General features: G+C 36.6%; 1 protein-coding gene across 1 annotated transcript; it reads left to right on the top strand.

The window, feature by feature from the left end:
• The first annotated feature begins 17,142 nt into the window (after nucleotides 1-17,142).
• On the top strand, nucleotides 17,143-20,674 carry LOC100658827 (olfactory receptor 14C36-like). Its single transcript, XM_003423110.3, has one exon. It carries the CDS (start codon nucleotides 19,506-19,508, stop codon nucleotides 20,466-20,468), a length of 963 nt encoding a protein of 320 aa, XP_003423158.3. The 5' UTR covers nucleotides 17,143-19,505; the 3' UTR covers nucleotides 20,469-20,674.
• Nucleotides 20,675-22,356: the final 1,682 nt, after the last annotated feature.

Below are 22,356 nucleotides of genomic sequence, written 5' to 3' on the forward strand. Positions count from 1 at the left end.
TGAAGTAATTTTGAATCCCAGCCATTTTCCTTCCTAAGGCCTAAACGGGAAGCATCATTAACAAGATGGAGAGTTACTTAAAAGCAGAAATAGATATTAAAGAACCAGTAGATTTGGTGGAAAGGTGTTTGTCAGGGTTGTATCCTTTCACCATACATATCCAATCTGCATGCTGAGCATATTATCTGAGAAAGTGGACTATATGAAGAAAAATGAAGCATAAGGACTAGAGGAAGGCTCATTAACAACCTGTGATATGCAGATGACATAACCTAGCTTGCTGAAAGTGAGAAGGACTTGAAAAACTTACTGATGAAGACCAAAGACTACAGCTTGCAGTATGGATTACTCCTCAGCATAAAAAAAAAACAAAAATCCCCCGAAATGGACCAATAAGCAATGTCATGATAAACAGAGAAAAGACTGAAGTTGTCAAGGATTTCATTTTACTTGAATCTACAATCAGTGCCCATGGAAGCAGTAGTCAAGAAATCAAACAACATATTGTATTGGACAAATCTGCTACAAAAAAAAGGACCCCTTTAAAGTGTTAAAAAGCAAATATGTTGCTTTGGGGACTAAGGTAAGTCTGACTCTAGCTGTAATATTTTCAGTTGCCTCATATGCATGTGAAAGTTGGACAGTGAATAAGGAAGATGTCTGAGTTATGTAGTGCTGCTGCATCTGAAATACCATAAGTGGAGAGCTTTAACAAAGAGAAACTTATTCTCTCACAGTCTAGAAGGTTACAAGTCTGAATTCAGGGTGTCACCTCCAGGCAAAGGCTTTCTCTCTCTGTCAGCTCTAGAGGAAGATTCCTTGTCATCAATCTTCCCCTGTTCAAGGAGCTCCTCAGGCACAGGAACCTCAGGTCCAAAGGATGCACTCTCCTCCTGGTGCTGCTTTCTTGGTGGTATGAGGTCCCCACCTCTCTGCTTGCTTCCTTTTCCTTTTATCTCTTGAGAGATAAAAGGTGGTGCAGACCACACCTCAGGGAAAGTCCCTTTACTTTGGATCAGGGAGGTGACCTGAGGAAGGGTGGTGTGACAGTCCCACCCTAAATCCTCTCAACATAAAATTACAATCACAAAATGGAGGATAACCACATAATACTGGGAATCATGATCTAACCAAGTTAACACATATTTTGGGGGGACACAGTTCAATCCATGACCTTCCACCCTTTGGCTCCCCCAAAATCACATCCTTGTAACATGCAAAACATATTCACCCCATCATATCATAGCAAAAGTCTTACAAAACAACCCTACCCTCCAGCCTCTAGGTATTGGCCATACTCTCTGGATTCTGAGTGGGGCCCCTTGGCCCTGGGCTTCAGCTCCACCTTCCAGGCCCACTGGGGCAGCAACTCTGCCCCCTTGGCTTTAGGTGCACCATTCTTCTGGTCCATCTGAGTGGCCACTCCACCCTTAGAAACACCAGAGGCCATGACTCCACCCTTTGAAACCCCTGAGACCATGGCCCTGCCTTTTGAGACTGAGGCAGCTCAGCTTCTGGTGTTCCTTGTCTCTTCAGCTTCTGTTTCCTGGTTTCTTAGCTTCTGGACTCCTTGGACCTCACACCCACACCTGCCCTCCTGGGCCAAGTATTCTAAAGCTCAGTAGCTCCACCAATAAGTGCCCAGAGGCACTCTGCTCTGCCAGGAAGCCTCCTGAGCACAGGCACTCGGTCTCTTACTCTGTGGGTTGGCTCCAGTGCTGTCTGGCACTGGTCTCCTGGTTCTGCTGCTACTGGTTCACTGCTGCTGTCGCTGGTCTTCTGCTGCTCTTTCTCACCATCTGTGCCTTCTCTGGTGTTAAAAGTTCTCATCTCTCCCTTCTGAGTCATCTATCCATTCAGAGTTTCAAAACCACTTTCACGTTTTAGGTATCTGTTAGAGCAGCACCCCACTCTCTTGGTACCAAATTCTGTCTTGGATATCTGGTGCTGCTATAACAGAAATACCACAAGTGGATGGCTTTAAGAAAGAGAAATTTATTCTCTCACAGTCTAGTAGGTTACAAGTCCAAATTAAAGGTGTCGGCTCCAGGCAAAGGCTTTCTCTCTCTGTCAGCTCTATAGGAGGATTCCTTGTCTTCAATCTTCCCCTCGTCAAGGAGCTCCTCAAGCACAGGAAACCCAGGCCCAAAGGATGTGCTCACCTCCTAGTGCTGCTTTCTTGAAAGATAAAAGGTGGTGCAGACCACACCTCAAGGAAACTCCCTTTACCTTGGATCAGGGAGGTGACCTGAGGAAGGGTGGTATTACAAACCCACCCTAATCCTCTCAACATAAAATTAATATCACAAAATGGAGCACAACCACACAATACTGGGAATCATGGCCTAAACCAAGTTGACACATATTTTTTGGGGGGGCACAATTCAATCCATGACAGAAGACCAAAGAAGAATTGACAGTTTTGAATTATGACGTTAGTGAAGAATGCTGAATATACCATGGACTGCCAGTAGAATGAAAAAAATCTGTCTTGGAATAAGCACAGCAAGGATGGCAAGACTTCATCTCATGTACTTTGGACATGTGCTCAGGAAGGACCAGTCTCTGAAGGAGGACATCATGCTTGGTAAAGTAGAGGGTCAGCAAAAAAGAGGGAGATCCTCAACAAGATGGACTGACATAGTGACTGAACAATGGGCTCAAACATAACAATTAGGGTAAGAATGGCACAGGACCAGGCAATGTTTCTGTCTGTAATACACAGGGTCCTCTGAGTCAGAAACGACTCAAGGTCACCTAACAGTGACATATTCAGTGGGCGATAATGGGTTAAAAATTGAGCACAGGGAATATGAGGTGAAGAAGGAGTATCAATGTATATGTAAACGGTAGGCATTTGGTAGCATCTGAGATCCATAAAAACAAGTATTGAGTGAAAATATACAAATGCAGTGATCATAAGTATGTGTCAAATAGAAAGACAAAGCCATATCTAAATATATTGAGAGAAAAATTAATTTCATGGACAGAAAACTAACACAGTATATAGTATTTGAGGATGAGTAACAAGACAACTAGTAGTAGAACAAAAATGAGTAACCATAATGGCAATTTTTCAAAAAAGAACAATTGGCAATAGTGCTGAAATCTACATCTTTTGAATCTTGGCCTTACCAGGTAACAACTGGCTCCTCATTACCACAACATAAAGCTTAGCCTGTCATTCAAGTACAGAGCTCTTAAGTCAGCCTTCTGCTTTTCAGGAGGAGGCTAGGGCAGAAAGTATGAAATCTGAGCAACAAAATAAAAAAACACAGGAATTCACTATAATAAACAGCCTGGATTCAAAAAGAATCTATTGAATACTACTCATTACATCTCTGCCTCTGTGGAACTTAAATGATAATGAAAAGAGAAAGAAAAACAAACAGATATATTAGTAGTATTATTGTCATTATCGTAGTTAGTTGCTATCAAGTCACCCCGACTCATGTTATTGTCGTTAGGTGCCGTAGAGTAGGTTCCAGCTCCCAGCAACCCTCTGTTCAACAGAATGAAACACTGTCTGGTCCTGCACGATCCTCATTGTTATGCTTGAGCCTGTTGTTGCAGCCACTGTGTCAACCCATCTCATTGATCATCTTCTTTTTCACTGGCCGTCTACCAAGCATGATGTTCTCCAGGGACTGATCCAAGCTGACAACCTGTCAAAAGTATGTGAGACCAAGTCTTGCCATCTTCACTTCTCAGGAGCATTCCAGCTGTATTTCTTTAAGATACATTTGTTCATTCTTTTGGCAGTCCATAGTGTATCCAATATTCTTCACCTACAGCATAATTCAAGGGCATCAGTTCTTCTTTGGTCTTCCTTATTCATTGCCCGGCTTTCACATGCATATAAGGCGATTGAAAACACCATGGCTTGGGTCAGGCCCACATTAGTCCTTAAAGTGACATCTTTGCTTTTTTAATACTTTAAAGTGATCTTTTCCAGCAAATTTGCAAAATGCAATGCATGGTTTGATTTTTTTTTTTTTTGGAACATTAATTCTTTTTATTTTGCTTTACATGAAGGTTTACAGAATAAATTAGTTTCTTATTAAACAATTAATTATGTGACATTGGTTGCCAACCCCATGATATGTCAACACTCTCCCCTTCTCAACCTTGAGTTTCACATTACTAGCTTTTCTGTTTCCTCTTGCCTTCTTGTCCCTGCCCCCAGGCTGGTATGTCTGTTTAGTCGTGTTTTGTTTTATGTGTCTGCCTAATCTTTGGCTAGAGGGTAATCCTCAGGAGTGATTTTAGTGCTGAGTTAAAAGGTTGTGCAGAGGCCATATTCTTGAAGTTTCTCCAGTCTCTGTCAGACCTATAAGTCGGATCTTTTTTGTAAGTTAGAATTTTGTTGTGTGTTTTTATCCAGCTCTGGCCAGGACCCTCTATTGAGATCCCTTTCGGAGCAGTCACTGGTGTTAGCTGGGCACCATCTAGTTGGACTGGACTCAGTCTAGTGGAGACTGCGACAATCATGTTCTATTAGCTCTTTGTGTCTTTGCTTTTTTTCATTCTCCTCCTTACTCCAGATGGAGCGGGACCAGCGGAGTATTCTACATGGCCGCTCACAAACTTTTAAGACCCCAGATGCTACTCACCAAAGTAGAATGTAGAACATTTTCTTTATAAACTATATTAAACAAATTGAGCTAGATGTCCCCAGCGACCAATAATTCAGTCCCTCAGGGAGTCTGGATGTGTCTATAAAGCGTACATGACCTTGCATTGGTTAAATTGTGCTGACTTCCCCAGTATTGTGTATTGACTTACCCTTCGCCAAAGTTACCACTTTTCTATTGTCTAGTTTGTGTTTTTCCCTCTCCTCCCCTCCCTCATAACCATTAAAGATTGTTTCTTTCTGTGTGTAAACCTTTTCATGAGTTTTTATAATAGTGGTCTCATACACTATTTGTTCTTTGGTGATTGACTGATTTCACTTAGCATAATGTCCTCCAGATTCATCCATGTTCTGAGATGTTTCACAGATTCGTCATTGTTCTTTATGGTTGCATAGTATTCCCTTGTGTGTATGTAGCATAGTTTGTTTATCCATTCATCTGTCGATGGGATTTAGGTTGTTTTCATCTTTTTGTTATTGTGAATAGTGCTGCAATGAACATGGGTGTGCATATGTCTATTCACTTGATGGCTCTTATTTCTCTAGGATGTAGTCCTGGGAGTGGGATTGCTGAACCTGGATTTTATGGCATTTCTATTTCTAGCTTTTTAAGGAAGTGCCATATCCTTTTTCAAAATAGTTGTATCATTTTACATTCCCTCCAGCAGAGCATAAGAGATCCAGTCTTCCCTCAGCCCCTCCAACTTTAGCTATTTTCTGTTTTTTTGATTCACCCACAATGTCAGGGTGAGATGGTATCTCATTTTGGGTTTGATTTGCATTTCTCTAATGGTTAATTACAGCGAGCATTTCCTCATGTGTCTGTTTAGCTGCCTGAGTATCTTTGGTCAAGTGTCTATTCATGAACTTTGCCCATTTTTTTTAATAGAATTATTTGCCTTTTTGTTGTAGAGGTGTTGGATTTTCTTGTAAATTTTGGAGATTAGATCTTTGTCAGATTTGTCATAGCCAAAAGTTTTTTCCCAGCCTCTAAGTTCTCTTTTTACTCTTTTGGTGAAGTCTTTTGATAAGTATTTAATTTTTAGAAGATCCCAGTTATCTAGTTTATCTTCTGGAGTTTGTATTGTTAGTTATGGTTTGTATTCTATTTATTCAGTGTATTAGGGCCTCTGGCTTTGATCCTATTTTTTCTTCTATGATCTTTCTAGTTTTGGGTTTTATGTTTAGGTCTTTGATCCATTTTGCATTAGTGTCTGTGTATGGTGTAAGGTATGGGTCCTGTTATAAATTTTTACAGATGGACATCCAGTTTTGCCAGCACTATTTGTTTAAAAAAAAGTCTTTTCCCCATTTAATGGACTTTGAGCCTCTGTCAAAGGTCAGGTTGTGTCAAAGGTCAGGTTAGATGGATTTAAATCTGGGTTCTCAATTCTGGGTCAGTGTGCCTGCTGTTTAGCCAGTCCCAGGCTGTTTCGGCTACCGTAGCTGTATAGTAGGTTCTGAGATCAGGTAGTGTGAGTTCTCCTACTTTATTCTTCTTCAGTAGTGTTTTACTTATCCAGGCCTCTTTCCTTTCCATATAAAGTTAAAGATTAATTTTTCCATCTCTTTAGGGAATGTTGCTGGTATTTGGATTGGGATTGCATTGTATTTGTAGATCACTTTTGGCAGAATTGACATTTTCTCGTTGTTGAATCTACGTATTCATGAGCATGATTTTTTTTTTTTTCCATTTACTTAGGTTTTGTTTGGTTTCTTGCAGTTTTTTTATACTTTCCTTTGTATAAGTCTTTTATGTCTCTGGTTATTTATTCCTAAGCATATTATTTTTTAGGGACTATTAAAGATGGTATTGCTGTCCTGATTTCCTTTTGTAGTTCTTTTTATTGATGTTTAGAAATCCAACAGATTTTTGTATGTTTATCCTGTATCCTGCTAATCTGCTGAATCTTTCTATTAGTTCCAGAAGTTTTCTTGTGAAGTCCTTTGGGTTATTTATGTATAGTATCGTATCTTCCACAAATAGGGACAGTTTTACTTCTTACTTACCAATTTGGATTCCCTTTACTTCTTTTTCTTGCCTTATTGCTGTAGGTAGGACTTCTAGCACAATGTTAAACAGGAGTGATGATAAAGGGCATCCTTGTCTTGCTCCTATTCTCAAGGGGAATATTTTCAGCTTCTCTTCATTAAGAATGACATTGGCCTTTGGTTTTGGATAGAAGCCCTTTATTATGTTGAGGAACTTCCCTTTTATAGCTATTTCATTGAGAGTTTTCATCAGAAAACGGTGTTGAACTTTGTTTAATGCTTTTTCTACATCAACTGAGATGATCATGTGACTCTTTTATTTATGTGGGGGATTATATTGATTGATTTTCTAATGTTGAATCATCCTTGCATACCTGGTGTGCATCTCATTTGGTTGTATTATTTTTTGCCATGATGCCAAAATCTATTGGCTAGAATTTTGTTGTATATTCATGAGAGAGATTAGTCTGTGATTTTCTTTTTCTGTGGTGTCTTTGCCTGGTTTTGATATCAGGGTTATACTGGCTTCATAAAATGAATTAGGAAGTATCTATTTTCTATGTTCTGAAATATTTGAGTAGGACTGATACAACCTTTTCTCTGAATGTTCAGTAGGATTCTCCAGCGAAGCCGTCTGGGCCAGGGTTTTTTGTTGTTTTTAAGGGTCTGTTCAGATTTTCAACATCAAGTTGTGTTAGTTTGGGTACATAGTGTTTTTCTAGAAATTTGTCCATTTCCTTTAATACCCATTGCCATTGAGTCAATTCTAACTCATAACATCCCTATAAGACAGAGTAGAACCACCCCATAGAGTTTCTAAGTATTGCCTGGTAGATTTGAACTGCCAACCTTTTGGTTAGCAGCTGTAGCATTTAACCACTATGTCACCAGGATTTCCATTTCCTTTAGGTTTTCAAATTTGGGAGTACAATTTTTCATAATACTGTTATGATTCTTTTTTTTTTTTTTCAGTTGGGTCTGTCATAATGCCCCCCATTTCATTTCTTATATGGGTTATTTTTGCCCTCTCCTGTTTTTCTTTTGTCAATGCAGCCAATAGTTTGTCCATTTTGTTGATCTTTTCAAAGAACCAAATTCTGGTTTTGTTGATTCTTTCTGTTGTTCTTCTATTCTCCATTTCACTTATTTCTGCTCTGATCTTTATTATTTCTTTTCTTTTGGTGACTGTGGGCTTTTTTGCTTGTTCTATTTCAGTTTGTTCTAGTTGTGTAGCTAATATTTTTATTTTGTCCCTTTCTTCTTTTTTGATGTGTGCATCTATTGTTATAAATTGATATCTAAGTGCAGCCTTTGCTGTGTCTCAAAGATTTTGGTATGATGTGTTTTCATTCTTGTTTGATTCTAGGAATTTTTCAATTCTGTCTTTGATTTTTTCTATTACCCGGTGTTTTTAAGCAGGTGTCATTCATTTTCCATGTATTTGATTTTTTTTTCCCTTGCTCTTCTTATTGTTAATTTCTACTTTGATGCCATTGTGATCAGAGAATACACTTTGCATTATCTCAATGTTTTTGATTTTATTTAGGGTTGCTTTCTGGCCTAAGATGTGGTCTATTCTGGAGAATGTTCCATGTGAGTTGAAAGAGAATGTGTACTTTGCAGCTGTTGGGTTGAGTGTTCTGTATATACCTGTGAGATCAAGTTGGTTGATTGTGGCCTTTAGATCTTCTGTACCTTTGTTGAGTTTCTTTCTAGATGTTCTGTCCTTTACCGAGAGTGGTGTATTAAAGTCTCCTACTATTCCTGTGGAACTGTCAATTTCTCTTTTCAGTGCTGTTAGAGTTTGTTTTATGTATTTTGGAGCCCTGTCATTGAATGTGTAGGTATTTACTGAGGTTATATCTTCATGATGGATTCTCCTTTTAATCATTATATAATGCCCTTCTTTGTCTTCTATGGTAGTTCCTTTTTTTTTTTTTTTTAATCTGTCTTATCTGAGGTTAGTATTGCCACTCCCGCTCTTTTTACATAGCTATTTGCTTGGTATATATTTTTTCCATCTTTTGATTTATAATAAATTTATATCTCTGTTTCTGAGGTGTGTTTCTTGTAGACAGCATATTGATGGGTCCTGTTTTTTAATCCATCTGTCACTATCTCTTTGTGGGTTCATTTAGGCCATTTACTTTCAGTGTAATTATTGATAGGTGTGAGTTTATTGCTGTCATTTTGTAGGTTTCTTTTCTTTTTTTTGTCTTGCTGACATTTTTCTTTGTTCATTTTACTCTCCTGTGCTGAATTCCTTTTGTTGGGGAATTTTTTTCATTTCTTTCGTTTTTGTAGATTTTGTGTTTACTGAGATTTTATGTTTTTCCTCTCTATTTTGATGAGTAAAAAAAAAATATATATATATTTTTTTTAATTTTGATGAGTAGATATGTTAATTTTTGTGGTTATCTTGAAATTTACCCTTATCTTCCTAAATTTGAACCAATCTTTTATTACTTGATATCATCTTGACTTCCTCCCCATTTGAAAGTTCTATACCTACACCATTTATTCCCTTTTTTATTGTCTGACATTTTTGTCTTTTACAGATTAACCTCTCTGGTTCCCTGTTGTAAATCTTTTAGTATTGTTTTATCCTTGAGAGTTCATTACCTAGGTTAGTCTGGCTGATGTGGCCTTGCATTCTAGGTTCAGGTTGTTGTCTGATATTGTTGGTTCTCTAACCAAAGGGTATCATTTAATAATCCTCACAAGTTTCACTTGGTTTTTACATATTCCTTTTATTTCTGTCTATCTGGAACTGTCCTCAAATATTCACCATGATATTTGAGCAAACGTTTTGCAGGATATATTATTCTTCGTTAACATTTTTTTTCTCTTTCAAGGTTTTGTATATGTCCTCACATTGCTTTCTTGCCTGCATGGTTTCTGCTGAGTAATCAGAGCTTCCTGGTATTGTTTCCCCTCTGTATGTGACTTTTTGTTTTTCTCAAGCTGCTCTCAGGATTCTTTCTTTGTCTTTGGTTTTAGCGAGTGTAATTATGATATGTCTTGGTGATTTTCTTTTTGGGTCTATCCTATATGGAGTTTTTGAGCTTCTTGGATGGTAAGCTTTTCATCTTTCATAACACTTGGGAGTTTTTCTGTCAGCAATTCTTTAATGATACTCTCTGCATTTCCTGTTTTCTCCCTTTTTCTGGAACTTCAATCACTCACAAGTTTTTGCTTTGGATTGTATCCCACATCATTCTCAAGGTGTCTTCATTATTTTTCATTCTTTTCACTGAGTTTCCCTCAAACAATGCGATATCCAAAGATTTGTCTTCAGTTTGGCTGATTTTTTCTTCCATTTTTCAAATCTGCTCCTCAAACCTTCTATGACATTGTCCATTTCTGAAGTTTTGTTGTTTACATTTTGAATGTCTAATTGCTGTTTTCATAGATTTCTAGTACTGAGTTTATTTTCACATTTTGTTCCTGTGTTATTTTCCTGAATTCTTCCATCATTTTGTCTCTCTTTTTCATGATTTCGTCTGTCTTTTCCATGATTTTGTGTATTTTTTTCCTCCTTTTTGTCTGCTTTTTCCTTCTTCTCTTGGATAGCCCTGAATATTAGAGATTTGAATTCCATAACAGGTAGTTTCAATGCCTGTTCTTCTACTGAAATGTCATCTGATGTTTTATTTTGGACATTTCCTGGAACCATCCTGTCCTGCTTTTTCATATATATGTTTGGATACTATCTGCTGTCTTCAGGACATTCAGTAATTACTTTCTTCACTTTCTGATTGCAGATTTGTATTTGGGGGGGCTACTTTTTTGTTTAATTTGGTTGTCTGAGTAGGCAGCCTGGGCATTCTTTGTTGTTTGCTAGTCTGTGGGCACAATACTTCTCATCAACTTGTCCAATAGGCACGGTCAGTTGCTCAGGTATGGTGCAGCAGTGCAAGTCCAGCAGAGGGGAAAGGGTTGTGATGTTTTTTGTTTTTTTTTTTTTTCAGTGCACATTGGGGCTGACAGGGTTGGGCCAGAGGGAAGTGCAAGGCTGTTTCCAGTAGACCATGCCTGTGCTGCTTGGGGATGTGATGCTTAGCACACAGTACCCATAGGTGGTGGGGGAGGGTAGGTATGTGATGTGTCAAGCTAAGTGGTCGTGGGAAAGAAGAGAAAGAGAGAGAAACAGAAGGCCCAAAAAAAAAGTGCTGAGGGAGTCTGCTGTTGGAGTGGAATAGACCTGGAGAAGCTGTGTGCTGGTGGCTTTCTAGCCAGAAAGAGTGGCACAGCCAGTCAAGAAGGGACAGATATGGCACCTGCAGTTATGTGGTGGGAGAAAGGAAAGGAAGGAAGGGAGAGAGAGACAAGAAACTGAGAAAAAAAAAGAGGACAAGTAGTTGGGAGGAAAGAAAGGAAGGAAGAAAGATAAAGATAAGAAACCAAGAAAAAATGGCCCAATGGAGCTCACCAGAAGGAGGTCCCCAGCTGAGTGGCACTGCACAACCCATCAAGAAGGAGCAGAGATGGCACACGACTCCAGGTGTTCAGGAGAAAAGTAAGGAAGGTGGGTAGAGAGAGACGAGAAACCTAAAAGAGGAAACAAACAAAAATGCCTGAAGGGAGCCCAATGGCATGGTGGCATGGACTGGGGAAGGGGCTCCCTAGCCAAGCAGCACTGCACAGCTCAAGAAGGAGTGAAGATGGTATATGGCACCAGGTGTCCATGAGAAAGGAAAGGAAGGGAGATAGGGAGAGACAATGAAACAAGAAAAGGAAAAAAAAAAATGCCCCAAGGAGCCCTCTGGCTTGGTGGCGCAGAACAAGGAAGTGGTTCCCCAGTCGAGCAGCACTGCACAGCCTGTGAAAAAGGAGTGGAGATGGCACACAGACCCAGGTGTTCTAGAGAAGAAAGGAAGGAGGTGAGAGAGAGAAGAAATCAAAATAAGGGGGGGGGGAGCAAAAACAGCAACACAAGATGGCACCGAATGAACTGGCCGGTGTGAGTGGGGCAAATCCAAGTGGGAAGCAGTTGGCGTCTCCTTTGCCTAGTGACTGTGGCCCACTGGAAAGCAGCAAAGGCCAAGCAGGGGGAAGAAGAGTGAGGTGTGGGAAAGTGTATTGCTGGTTACCCTGCTGGGAGCTCCATAAAGCTGCCTGTCCCTACTCCCTGTCCACAGTTCTTGGAGGCTGAGGGGCCCAAGATTGCAAATCCATGCCACATTAGCTGATGGGGACCTCCACTCTATAGCTCTCCTCACTCAATCTTCTCTGTCAGTTTCTTATTCCATTCGGTGCTTGGTTCAGTTCTTTATCCCTTTATTTGACACTTACGGCTCCAGCGTATGTCCCTGTTTTACTTAACTTTTTGGGTCTTTGCTGTGGAAGGATGAATTGTTGCTTCTGTCTATAGCATTATGTTGGCTCCACCTCTAGGAATTTTTTTACTCCATCTTTGATTTCTTCTAATACCCAGTGATTTTAAAGGAAGGTGTTATTCAGTTTCCATGTATTTGATTTTTTTCTTTGTTTTTCTTGTTGTTAATTTTTACTTTTATGGCAATGTGATCAGAGAGAATGCTTTGTATTATTGAGATATTTTGAATTTTATTGAGGGTTCCTTTGTGGCCTAAAATGAGTTATGGAGCTACGTGGGAGGGATAAAGAAGAGAAACAAAAGCATACACACATTTCACTGTCTCTTTTCTGCATAATCTGGGCTTCTAGAAGAAAAGATTAAGAGATTAGATTTTTTCCAATTTGCAGCAGATGTAGTTTTGCTACAGTTTACCACAAAGCCTTCATAATGTGTAAATTTTGTCCTTATAAACTTTCTGAGTGGTGAGATAATCAAGATTTCCATGGATTTCATACACTAAAATACTAGACTGGTAAAAGGCCATTTACCATAAAGGTATTTTTTGAGATCTGTATTTATTAGTGATCTCTTGAGCTCTACCCAAGACTCTGGGGATGACTACATGTTCAGGGCTGAGATCCCAAAAGCCTTGATTGTGCTGGCCTGGTAATTGCCATATTTATGCAAGTGGGAACCACATGGCCATGCTTAAACTACAATATTCCTACTGTAGTCAATAAAACTGATGTTTAAGCCAGTACTTTGCACATTTGGATAAGCTACAGTTGACTGCCTCTTTGGGAGAAACTACCATTATAAAAGTGTTCTTCTATTCAGGTTACAACCTAGTGAGTATTTTTTTATGATTATTAATATTTTGACACCTTTTCTTGCTTCCACATTGATGCTTCCCCTAACTACTTTCCACTCCCTTCCTGTCTTGTTTCAAAAACATTATGAATTGGAATTGAAAATAAAACTGTGTGTAGGTACTGGCATAACACACCTACCTTAACATTTCAGTGAAATATAAGTCAAACCAAATATTTCATAACACTGAATGGTTCATTCAAAATAACTGAAAATGTCAGCTGGTAGTCATAAGCCAAAACAAAGCAGTGAACCAATGAGCAATATGTTATCACCATTTCCATTGTGTCTAGGACTGTGAAAGTTCAGGTGAGTAAAAGCGTTCTAATAAAAAAAAAAAAAGTAGTGTTCTAGTGTTCTTTATAGTAACTGCCAATTGAAAATCCAAAAAAAAATCATTTAATAAGTCTATGCAAATCTTTTAGTAATGTTGGGAGTGGAATGTGCCTCAGACTGCTCCAAAAAGCAAAATTATAATGCAGGGAGATAAAAGTACATAAATATAACATAAAGTATATTATTTAACTATTTTAAAAAAATTAAAATATCCTACATTGTATGTAAACACCTGCAGAATTTAAATACCATATTAAAAGTAGGTAAAAATCTCTGATCAAAGGAGCCCTGGTAGTTAAGCACTTGGCTGTTAACCAAAAGGTCAGTGGTTCCAACCCACCAACTGGTCCATCATAGCTAGATGCGGCATTCTACTTCCATAAAGATTACAGCCTTAGAAACTCTGTGGGGTAGTTCTACTCTGTCCTATAGGGTCACTATGAATGGGAATTGATGAACACGGGTTAATTTCTAACCAAGTGCTGAGAAATGCTAGATTATCAGTAATAATTTCTTAGATGACCAGATCAACAAGTGAATACATAATTAAATGGATGATTCTATGAAAAATTCAATTAAATCATTAATCAGTACATTCTTTTAGTCCTACAAGTTATATGGTCTTCATACGGCTACACAAAAGATTATGCAATGTTTATTTACTTTCTCTTTAAGAATATGCAGTCCAACCAATGATGCTATGGAGAATATTCCTTTGACAGTTTCCAATTAGAAAAAGGGATCAAATTGTTACTTCTTTTTGAAAAAAAGAACTAAAAGTTGTATAGGGGAGCAAATGTACTTACCTAGAAAATACTTTTCAATTCAAAGAACTTCCTTTAAAATGTCTACTTTTTTAGTGTCTGCTACTTTTGAAAATGTTGCCATACAATAAACATAGAAGACACACATTCTTACCATGTCTTATGATTAAGATAATTGAGAGTAGTTAATTGTTGGAGGCAAGAGATGAACCAGATTTTATAATCCAGAAGCTTCTGTTCTTGGAAGTGTGTTAATTTACTAGGTAGAAAGTCAGATATAAAAGAGTTTGTTGGATAATATAAAATTAGAATAATCACTGTATATTTCAAATGTATAATGCTTTCAATTTATGGCGGTCTAAAACTTTTTACCTAATTTAATATAGTAATAAAATTTTGTGGTGATGCTCTTGCAGAAACCATAACTCTTTTTTCAGAAGCCTCCAGACCTCTAAATATACTAGCAAAGAAACAGGCAGCATTGATTTTTATAGGGAGGCTGATCTATTTTCATAAAATTTAGCAGGTAATTCTTTCAGGTAAGTTATCAATAAATATGCTGTTTAATAAAGGTGAATAACTAGCTAATGATGAAAAACCCTGATGTGTCTTGCTTGTGTAAACACAACATTTTAATTTCCAGATTTTGACTAATTATCAAGAAATTTTGTGCTTCAGGAGAAGAAATTTTGGTCACTTAAGTTGGTTACATAAGAATGATTTGTATGGGATAAAATGAAATTTATTCAAAAGAGACATACAAAATGTTTAATATATGTAAACAAAAAAGCATTGTAAATAACAGGAACTGAATTCTATATACTGCAGATTTTCTTCTCTAATCATGAGTTGCACCCGCTGGATATCATCAGTCCCTCAACCTTGCCTTTTAATCTGAACTACCACCATAGTAATTTTTTATTCCCTAAACAAAGGAGCATAGGTTATATTCTCCGAATGTAAAAGGACAAGGATAATGGTCATGTTATTTCAAAAAAAAAGAATTGAGGCTTCATTAGAAAGTATTCCAGTTGAAACTTAGAAAACATTGTCAGAATGTCAACACTTTAAAGTATCCTGATATGACTAAGGGGATTACTTTAACAATTTTTGAAAAGTATTACTTTTTACATTTAATTTTTAATAAAAAGAAGTATGATAATAAAAGCCTCATTACTCAGTTAACTATTATAAAAAAAAAATTTTACTATTATAGTATCTTTTAAATTTAAAAATATCTATGCAAAAAAATAGAATGTTTTAAATTTAAAAATGTCTATTTTTTTTTATGTAGTAAGTGGCAAATAACACAGTAGAATGAAAATATAAGCCCCTTTCTCACATTCCTTATTTTAGCAGTAAAGAATCCCTAAATGATTCTCCATTTTTCATATTTATATTCTTTATCTATTTCCACTTATTTTGGTTTCCATCCATACTTTTCTAGTTATTTTTGCTATTTTATTAAAAGAAAAGATATAATACACACATGATTTTCCATCTTTTCCTTACACTTAATATATCCCAGAGAGCTTTTCTAGATGTTTAAAAAATATGATACAATGTAATAAAAATTGTTTTATTTCAAACTCTGCCTAACTAAAAAATAATTTTCTATTTTTGTAGAGCAAAAATCTTCAGATTAGTTCACTCAGACATTTACTAACAATGAGAAAATGTTTCAAAAAATGTAATTATAGCTGAAGAATCAGAAAAATATACACATTTAAATGTTTGTTAGCAGGATCTTAGTTTTTCTGTCAGCATTAGATTGTTAACATCAAATCTGTTTTTAAGTCCCTAGAAGCATGAGGATTTAAGCTCCAGAGTTCAGTCTCTCACTCAACCAATTTGTGGGGAAATCAATCAGGGAAGGCAATTTCCAAACGATTATTGGGACTGGAAAATAAAGTGTTACTCTAACTTATTCAATCAATTCAAAAGATACATGCTGGGTTTTTTTTACCCAAGGCAAAAGAGAAAAACCTTAATTTGGTGAGGAAAAGTAAAAACATTTGTCTTCACTTCCATAGCAGTTTGTTGAAAAAGCACTTTCAGTTACCTGATAACCCCCATCCCCCATAGTCACATCCATCCTGTCCTCTCTCATATCACCCATTTGAATTTTCTTCAAAGCACTTAAAACTATCTGAAAAATTTTAATTTTCCCCAAATAATTGACTGTTCAGTCTACAACTCTTTTAATAAGATACAAGTTTCATGAAATTAAGGATTTTCTTGTTTACTATTCAGATGTACTCCTAGCCTGTAGCAGCACTACATACACATTTGTTGTATCAATGAATCAATTAAGGAATGAGTATATATTATTTAAATTGACTACAAGAGTAAAGACTATTATCTCATTTTACAGATGAATGAAAACTGTTTTGGGTGAAGCTTGTTGTTAACTGTGGTGGTGATAGGACCCAAACATTGTCTCCCTTTATTCTTCAGCCAAGGTTCTGGCAACTTATCTGCAGGAAAATGTGTCCTACTTAAGAATGTTTGAGACATATGCTGTATGTGTCTAATACATAATACTTATTTGAAAGCAGATTGTGATTAGTTCATCTTCATGAAAATTTGAAGACATTCTTTGAAAAATGAAAGAACTATTGAATTGGGCAGAGGTTCTTGATAACCATTTGTCTGTTGAATGTAGCAAGTGTGTGAAGATCATAAGAAAGGAAGTAGCTGGTTTGGTGAGAGAAATAGCACCTGTTAAACTTGGGCAGGTTTTTTGTGCTCATTAAAAGAGGATAAAAACTACCTTTCAGGATCACTGAGAGATTTGGAAATGATATGACACAGGACTGGGCAAAGCTTCATTTTTTATACATATGTTGCCATGCTTTGGAGCCGACTCATTTACAACTAACAACATATTACATGTATCCTAAAGTATCTGACAATAGTAAATGCTCTAAAAGTAATGGTTCAAAACAATAATAACAGCAGTGTTTCTAAAGATAACAAAGGACCTATTAAAAATTGTTTATGATGTCCTGAGCACTTTCCTAAATTTGCAAGACACACTGTCACATCTAATCCTGACTACATGCTATGGAAGAGGGACTATTCTTTGCAGCTTGATAAAAATATTGAACATATAGTTAAAATGCTAATTTCACATAGTGATTCAACCATTATTCTGACCCAGATAAGCTGAAATCAGAGCTCTTACTAACTACAAAGTATTATGTTTTTCCCCCTCTATTCAACCAGCCTCAAACAACTATCTGGAATATGATCTGTCTGTTCAGTTGTTTAAACATATAGACATAATATCTCGATAATGGGGGTAAGAAATTTCCCCAATATAGGTAAATAAGTAGTGATAATATTTTGATGAAATGGATATTTATTTATTTTTTATAATCTTTATGAAGCATCAAATACATGAAAAGAAGTTTACTTGATGCTGGGAGGGCTTGAAGTTACACAAAATACAATCCTTGAGGAGCTTATAAGGAACATAAAGACAGATAAGACAAAGCAACTGCTCAATATCCCATCAATGTAAAGCAATTTTTGAAATATTTCATGAGACCAGTAAAAAGACATCATAGTCTTTGCTCAGGCTGTCCACGAAGAATTCATACACAAGATGTTTGATAAATTCACCACAGAGGAGATAAGACAAAAGACATTGTAAAGATTACAGAAGAATTTGGAAGATGTTTAATACCAAATAAAGATGTTTGAAGTACAATCATTTTAGCCATGGATAGGTTATTTGTTTGTGGTTCCAAATGCCATAGTTATTGTTATTATTGCTGCTGTTGCTCTTACTACTATTATTCTTATTATGAGAGAAGGAGAAGAGAGTGTTGCAAAAAAAAAAAAAGGTTGAGGAGGTTCAGAAAAATACAGGTACCACAGGTAAGTCAAGGGGAAAAGATGGTGAATATGTTTATTGGTGAGTACATCAAACAAAGGATAAAATAAATAAGCAATTAGTCTAGGATAAGGATATGGTGGCAACAACCAACAATGTTATTAGTGAAGTAGACATGGGTGATGAACTTTCAGAGATTTTGTTGAAAAGGTTAAAGATAAAGGAGGGGAAAAGCAACATTAGTAATCTAAGATGAAAGAAGGAAAAAGCTAAATTAGTACTGCAAGATATCATGCCGCAATTTATCGATGTTTTGCTTTTCAGAAAGTGGAATAAAAGAAAGCTGAAAAAGTTGGAAAACTGAAGATGATAATGATGCAATATTAGGGCAAAGTTTAAGAGACTCTAAGAACTGAAAGCAGGAACACTGTTGATGGAAGGAATGTACCTCTCTTTAAAAGATAGACAAGGGACGAGAAAAATAATTCAAAGGATAAGAAATTAACAGAAAATGACAAGCAGATTCAGTGTGGGGTAAATGCATGAGGGAAGGAGGTTTTGATCAGCTTGAGCTATTGTAGGAAGTAAAGTTCCAAATGATTTCAGTATTGTATGTCATAGCGGTAGAATATAAGACAACTTTGACATTATTATGCATACAGTGCTACTTCTAGAAGGGAGATTATTTCCCCCATTATTGTCTATAGCCTGAAAATGAGAATGTAAGACTGGAAAAACACCTAAAAGATTTTATTCCAGTTATCCAAAATTATTACATTATCTTCAAAGTTCCTTAAAAAGCCAACTATATAATCTATATATTAAAAAAAATAAATAAAAGTTGCCATGTGTGTTAGATTAGAACTGTGCTCCATGGGATTTTCAGTGGTTAATTTTTTAGAAACAAATCACCAGGCCTTTTTTCTGAGACACCCTGGGTTGATTCAAACATTGAACCTTTTGGTTATCAACATTCGTACCACCCAGGGACTCCATCTATATTTTAACTATTTTATCATTAGAAAATTATATGTTCCCATATGTGTCATTTCTAAGAAAATTGTTGTGATTTTCAGTTCATTCCTGAAGTAGAAATATTATGGAAGCTATTTTGGATGTTAGATTATGTAGTGCTTCAGTAAAAAAAAGAAAAAAATAATAATTGCAAAAAGGAACCAGAGAAGTTAATCTGTAAATGACAACAACATCAGAACAATACAAGAGGGACTAAGTGGTGTAGGTATAGAACTTTCTAATGGACAGGAAGGCAAGGTAATACCAAGTAATAATAGACTGGTTCAAACCTAGAAAGATAAGCGTAAATTTCAAGGTAACCAAAAAGAAAGTTAACCAACCTTATAATCAAAATAAAGAAAAAAAATAAAGTCTCAATAAAAACAAAATCTACAAAAATAAAAAAAAGAAATGAAAAAGAAATCCACAAACAAAAGGAACTCAGCACATGAGAGTAAGAGGAACAAAGGAAACATTAAAAAACATTAGCACCACAAAAATATATATTAAACACTTATATCTGTCTTATTTCTAAGAAATTGGTTGTGATTTTCAGTTCATTCCTGAAGTAGAAATAGGAATATTATGGAAGCTACTGAAATAGGAATTTTATGGAAGCTACTGAAGCACTACATAATCTAACTTCTAAAATATTAGGAATATCAATAGGGGTTAGAATCAGAGGAGGGCAAGAGAAAAATAATTGAAAGCCATCTTGTCATAATTTAATTCTTCATGTGTTCAGGGCTTCTCTCATTGCCTCCCAGGTGTGAGCTACCTCATCAAAAGATGCCCAATTACACCATAGTGATGGAATTTCTCCTGATGGGATTTTCTGATGTTTGGGAACTACAGGTTTTGCTTGCTGTATCCTTCTCTCTGATGTATTTGGTGACTCTCATTGGGAATTTTCTCTTTGTTTTTGTCACCACCTTGGACAAGAGCCTTCACACCCCCATGTACTTCTTCCTCAGGAATCTGTCCATCTTGGATGCATGCTACATTTCTGTAACAGTCCCTAATTCATGTATCAACAACCTGCTTAACAGTAGTGCCATTTCAAAGGCAGGTTGTGTAACTCAGGTCTTCCTAGTGGTTTTCTTTGTATATGCAGAGCTGTTATTCCTCACCATCATGGCCCGTGACCGCTATGTGGCCATCTGCCAGCCTCTCCACTACCCTGCGATCATGAACCCTCAAGCCTGTGTCCAGATGACACTGGCTTCCATCCTCAGTGGTCTGGTCTACTCAGGATTCCACACAGGCATCACTTTCAGGCTGCCATTTTGTCAGTCCAACATTATTCATCAGTTTTTCTGTGACATTCCCTCTCTGCTGAAGCTCTCCTGTTCTGACACCTTCAGCAATGAGATCATAATCCTTGCCTCTGGTCTGGTGATTGGTGGAGGCTCTTTCATCTTCATCATCAGGTCTTACATTTACATATTTTCTACTGTGCTCAAGTTCCCAAGTGGAACTGACAGAGCAAAGACCTTTTCCACCTGCATCCCTCATATCCTTGTGGTGTCTGTCTTCCTTAGCTCAAGCTTCTATGTGTACCTAAGGCCATCTACAATCTCTGCAACCATCCAAGATGTGGTCCTTTCTCTGTTCTATTCTGTAATTCCCCCCTTCTTCAACCCAATTATCTATACTCTTAGGAATGAACAATCAAATGTGCCCTCAGGAAAATCATGAAAAAAAATTTCAATTAGGAAATTGCTTATGCTCACCCTAATTTATAGGTGAAATTTATGTCTTCAGCAATAAATTGAGATTATTAATTGGAATTATATGAATATACTTTACGTAAATATAATATACAAACTCATTCGCATATATCATTTATCAAAATCTTTCCTTTCTGAGGGTTTTGAATGATTTGAATTGGCAAATGGGTAAGAGATCTGGTGTTACGAATAAGCAAGCCCTAGTCATAAGTGTTTGGCAAATTAAAAGCTCCCCCCAAGTATTTCCATTTAAAAAGTTTAAAATGCTATCCTTAGGAATATTTTATGTTAAACTTTATTTTATGTACTTTTCCATCCTTAAAATATTGATAAACCTAGAAAGAATAAAGTGTCAATTTATTTTGAATTGCCATATTTTATATTTTATAGAAGAAATGAAAATATTGCGTCATTTATTCATTCTCAAAATAATTATGAAAATATATGTTCTTTTGAGGACCATAAAAATATCACTAAAAGGTATCCTGTGAAAAGGGAGTTGGGTTTGGTCGAAGAAGTAGTTGTGCATGAGGGGATCCGAAACACTTTACACCACTTCCCTTATATCTTAGGGAAAATATATAGATAAGTTATACTTATAATCAAACCAAAATTTACTTTGTGGAAATTTAATGGCAAAAAGTTTAACTGCCAAATGTTACATATATATATAAACCCATTTATTACCTACTGACTCCAAGTTGATTCCGACTCATAGCAACCCTATAGGACAATGTGGTTCCCAAGGAGCAGCTGGTAGATTCCAGCTGCTGACCTTTTGGTTAGTGGCTGAACACTTAACCATTGCACCACCAGGACTCTCTCTCTCTATATATATACACAATAAAAAATGATAAGGTCAAGTGGTTTGGGGATACATTTCTGTGTTTACATGCTTTAAATATTATTTTCTAGGTTAATTAAGCTAATACACCAATTTTTTATTTCCAGTTATTATCATGCACCGATCTAGAAACACTGGTGGCATAGTGGTTAAGAGCTATGGCTGCTAACCCTGAGGTTGGCAGTTTGAATCCACCAACTGCTCCTTGGAAACCCTATGGGGCAGTTCTACTATGTCCCATAGGGTCACTATGAGTCAGAATTGACTCCAAGGCAATGGGTATCCATAGATCCAAAGAAGGCCTGGTGGGACAGGAGTTAAGCACTCAGCTACTAACTAAAAGGTCAGCAGTGTGAAACTACGAGCTGCAATCCAAGGACATATTTTCAAAACTGAGGTTAAGACTAAACAATGTAAAATGTATACTGGAAAAGAGATTCTAATATACGTTGTGACATCAGAAGAGTCACAATAAAAAACACAAAGCATCTATGTGAAAAGAAGCTCTGATGTACATTTGAAAAGAAAGGGACTCATGACATTTAACATAACATCACTTATGTTAGAACATTTAACATAAAATCATTTTGAGTATAAAAGTGTAAATTTCCCTATTCAAGCACCTGTCACTTAAACGAAGAGAATACAAAGGAGTGTACACTGATTCTTTATGTGTCTACTTGTCATTTCTGCTCACATAACATAGGCCTAATAAGTCTTTGGCCATACCTACTGTCAAGGAATGTTAGGTGGGCAATATTGCACCAAATGCTGAAAGGGAGAAGAACATTAATGCCAATGAACACTAGGAATGATCAACATTTCCTTGATTAAAGGATAAACTGTCAGACTTTGAATGTCCTGTTTCCCATGCAGTTATTGTTAGCATTATGATACAATGCACATATACTTTATCCTCCAATCATAATAAATAAATTTCAATCCATAATTACCATAACATTTTCTGGCAAGAATTGTACAAAGTTTGTTAAAATTATTTATCTTATTTAAC

Source organism: Loxodonta africana, chromosome 2 (genome assembly GCF_030014295.1).
Source record: "Loxodonta africana isolate mLoxAfr1 chromosome 2, mLoxAfr1.hap2, whole genome shotgun sequence".
Classification (NCBI taxonomy): Eukaryota; Metazoa; Chordata; class Mammalia; order Proboscidea; family Elephantidae; genus Loxodonta; species Loxodonta africana.